This window comes from Triticum aestivum, chromosome 6A, assembly GCF_018294505.1.
Source record: "Triticum aestivum cultivar Chinese Spring chromosome 6A, IWGSC CS RefSeq v2.1, whole genome shotgun sequence".
Lineage (NCBI taxonomy): Eukaryota > Viridiplantae > Streptophyta > Magnoliopsida > Poales > Poaceae > Triticum > Triticum aestivum.
Window position 1 is genome coordinate 464,663,182 of NC_057809.1, and position 3,716 is coordinate 464,666,897.

A 3,716-nucleotide genomic window follows, 5' to 3' on the forward strand; every position below is an offset into this window, starting at 1 on the left:
ACATCTAGATATGCCCTATGTATTGCACATCTAAATCTCATGTCCTTGATTTTACACGGAGATTTGTGTAAACATTTTCTTTCCTCTTTTTTCTTTTCCTTCCTAGTTTGATTGAGCCACTTAGATGTGTAATAACTAGGGAACATCTAGATGTGCCCTAGACAAACCCGATCTCAAATTGGGTCAGTCGATCATTCTCAACCCTTTTTTTGTGATCTAACGGCTGCCGAATTATTTTCCATCTCCTGACGCAAATTCTTCCAACCACCGCCACTGACCACCGGCCGAACCGCCGGCTACCACTGCCCGCGGCCGTCGGCGCTCCCGCGCAGCCTCACCGCCCCGCCCTCCCTGGAACCCCCTTCGACCAACATACTACCTTTGCCCCCGGCCATCCCTTTAGCCCCGGTGCTGACGTAATTTTCCCCGGGCGAACTTGCGCCGCCGCTGTGCTGCCACCCCCGTCGCCGCCGTGCTGCCGCCCCCACCTCCCATCCTAAGATAGATGATGGGGTAGCCTGCCCAGTGAGCTTCTCCCTCCCCTCCGTGAGTTTCTTCCTCCCCTCCGATTGTTTTCCCTTCAACCAAAATCGACTGATCCAACTTAGAAACTCAATCGATTGACATATAGCTATTGTGCATATTAATAGCTAGCTAGGCTGGCGCCTTCAGTGAGACTAGACAAAAGGACCAAAGTGAATGAAATGCCGTCACACTCCAGTACTTCGAAAAGCAAATGAAATGACTGCAACAAGAAGAGCGAGGGGCCAGAAGTAGAAACTCTTCCCGGCCACCTCCGCCCCGATACAGTTTATTTCACACATATATATGGACCAAACGGACAGATAACACAAGCTTCACACACAACAATGGCGCGCACAGACACACACTTGCGACTCACGCCTTATTAATGGCGGTCAGGTTACACACATATCCCACGCCCATGGCTCCAAGCATAAATCGGGATGGCGCCACGCCTCTGCATACGGGCGAGCGCGCGGCGTGCTTGCTTGCGTGCAACCCAACCCACGCCTAGTTTATCAGTAGTTGACGACGGAGCGGTAGGTGCCGCCGGGCTTCCAGCCGGTGGGGATGACGTTACTCGCCACGAGGGGCTTGCCGGAGCTGGAGGTGAGGCGGACCGAGAAGGGCGCCTGCAGCATGGCCCCGGAGTTGTACCTCCACACCGCGCCCCACGACCGGTCCATCTTGGTCCAGCCGGCGCCGTTGCCGCCGCTCTGCATGAGCTCCACCGACGACAGGTCGCCGTCGCCGTCCTCGTACTCGATGAGCATGGCGAGGTAGTAGGAGTTGGAGCCGGCGTCCACCTTGAAGGCTATGTCCATCCCCGGCCAGCTGCACGGGACCCTGCAGCATGCAGCCACACGCACGGATGCCAGGGCCAAGACAAGGCACGGCGGTTAGTCGGTCGGCTAGGAAAGCGGCATACCGTGTGCGTGCCGGTGCACGCTTGCCGCTCTTTTACGTGCGTCCGGACACGCAGCTAGCTAGCTTACCGTGTGCCGTTTGCCGTTTGCATGAAAAAACTCACGTGAAGATGCATGCATCCAGCTTACCGTGTGTACTGGATTTGGAGACGTCCGGCCGCGCGGAGCTGGTCGGCCTGGCCGGGCTTCGCCATGCCGCCGAACGCCGTCCCGCTCAGGTCGAAGTGGACGGGCTCCTCCTGGCACGTCCCGTCAGGGCAAAAGTCGGTGAGGACGACGGTCACCGGGCTGGACGAGCAAGAGCCGTGGCCGGTGCACTTCACCTGCAGAATTTACGTCACAGGAATGCGCGCGGGTGTAATCAAGTTAAGCCGACTAGTTGACAACGCGGCGTTAAAATTAAGAGCTGGTTGTATGATCGACGGACCTGGTAGCAAGAGCCGCAGCCCTTGCCGTCCTGGTAGATGGACGGGCTGCCGGCGGCGATCATGGAGGAGAAGGGCGGCTGGTCGACGGCGTCCTGGTACCCGCATGCACCACCTACAGATCGTGCATGCAGAGCGTTACTTGCACAATGCTGGAGAAATTAAATAGTTTTTATGTTCGTCCATGTACTAATTACCGTCGCTCCCTGCGCCGTTGGGGCCGCCGTACCAGGTGGCGCCGCCGTTGGACCAGCCGGAGAGCTTGCGGTGGAGCTCGACGGACGCGCAGGGGCTAAGGAGGAAGGCCAGGGCCATGAACACGGTGAAGGACGCTGAGATCTTGGCCACGGAAAAGGCCATGCCTCTCTTTTTCACTGACGATCACTAGAGTACAAGGAGGAGGAAGAGACTGAAGTAGAGGGGTGGCCTTGGTGTGTGCTAGGAAGTGTACTCCTCGCCTCCATTTATAGGCGGCAGGCAGGCAGATGGTAGGGTGCACCGCCGAGTGATCGCGGGCAGTGATTAAATTCTTTTCTTCTGAGAAAATAAAAATGAATTATACTTGCTGTTTACATTGTATAAACTGTTTTATAAAATGTCACTATTTTTTAAGAAGGCATAAATATTTATTAGAATGTCACGTACATTTGTTAGAGTAGTACTTAAATTTTTTATATATACATGATAATTTTTTACATTATATAAACATTTTTTAAAAAGTTAGGTATACTTTTCTAATGATACAAATCATTTTTCTAAATTTGTGAATATTTTTGAACATTTATAGACATTTTTTCTAATGGAACGGACATTTTCGAAGTGTGTGAATATTTTATGAATGTCACAATTTTTCCAATTTTTATCAACATTTTTTAAATTCGTATGAGTATTTTTTACACTGCATGAATATTTTTTAACAACTAATTATTGTTTCTAGTTATTTAAACAAAATGTGTATCAATTTCAAAGATATAAATAAAAGTATTAAAACAACATAAAAAGAAAAATGTGCGCTATGGCCAGCCCTGCCTCCCGCAATGGTTTGGCTCATACTCCATCTGTTCCAAAATAAATGACTCAACTTTATATTAACTTTAATACAAAATTAATATAAAGCTGGATCATCTATTTCAGAATGGAGGGAGTATATGGGAGTGCCTGATGCGATGGGTTCTTTCGGCTTGCTATTTAGCAAGACAAGGCCCTTCCACCAAATTACCTAAGAAAACCTACAAAAAAGGATGCACGTTTAGCTATTTAGTTTTCGGAGGCATGCACTTCACATATCTAATTAATGAGTGTGTGATTGTTTCTTGCACATACTCCTTCCATTCCAAATTACTCCTCGTGATTTTAGTTCAAATTTGAACTAAAATCACGATGAGTAATTTGGGACAGAGGGAGTATGACCTAAGTGCATACTAAAGAACTTAAATGAGTTTTTTTTGCATTAACTAGCACGATCACTAGTAGAAAACAGGGCACTAGTTCCGGTTTCAGAGGGCCTTTAGTCCTGGTTCTGGAACCGAGACAAAACGGTCGGGTCTAATGCCCATAACCTGTTAGTCTCGGTTGGCTTATGAACCCGGACTAAAGGAGCTTCAGTTGGCCGCTGTGGGGCGCCCAGGCAGGAGGACCTTTAGTTCCAGTTGGTAGCCACGCGTCAGCAGCTCGCAGGCGCTGGTTTTTTATGGAAGGGGAGGAGGGTTAGGGGTTTCATACTCCCTCCGTTCTAAAATATAGGGCTTCCTTTATTCCCTTGCTTCAACTTTGACCATAAATTTAACCAACGAGACCGATTGTGGCGAGCAAAAATTATACCAGTGAATTCGTATTTAAAAGA

At 49.4% G+C, this 3,716-nt stretch overlaps 1 protein-coding gene across 1 annotated transcript; it reads right to left on the minus strand.

Moving 5' to 3' along the window:
* Window positions 1-696: 696 nt before the first annotated feature.
* On the minus strand, window positions 697-2,305 carry LOC123130758 (expansin-B15). Its single transcript, XM_044550573.1, has 4 exons — window positions 2,071-2,305; window positions 1,876-1,988; window positions 1,578-1,771; window positions 697-1,368 (listed from the first exon to the last, which is right to left on the minus strand). The coding sequence occupies exons 1-4, from the start codon at window positions 2,231-2,233 to the stop codon at window positions 1,041-1,043; spliced, it is 798 nt and encodes a 265-aa protein (XP_044406508.1). The 5' UTR covers window positions 2,234-2,305; the 3' UTR covers window positions 697-1,040.
* Window positions 2,306-3,716: the final 1,411 nt, after the last annotated feature.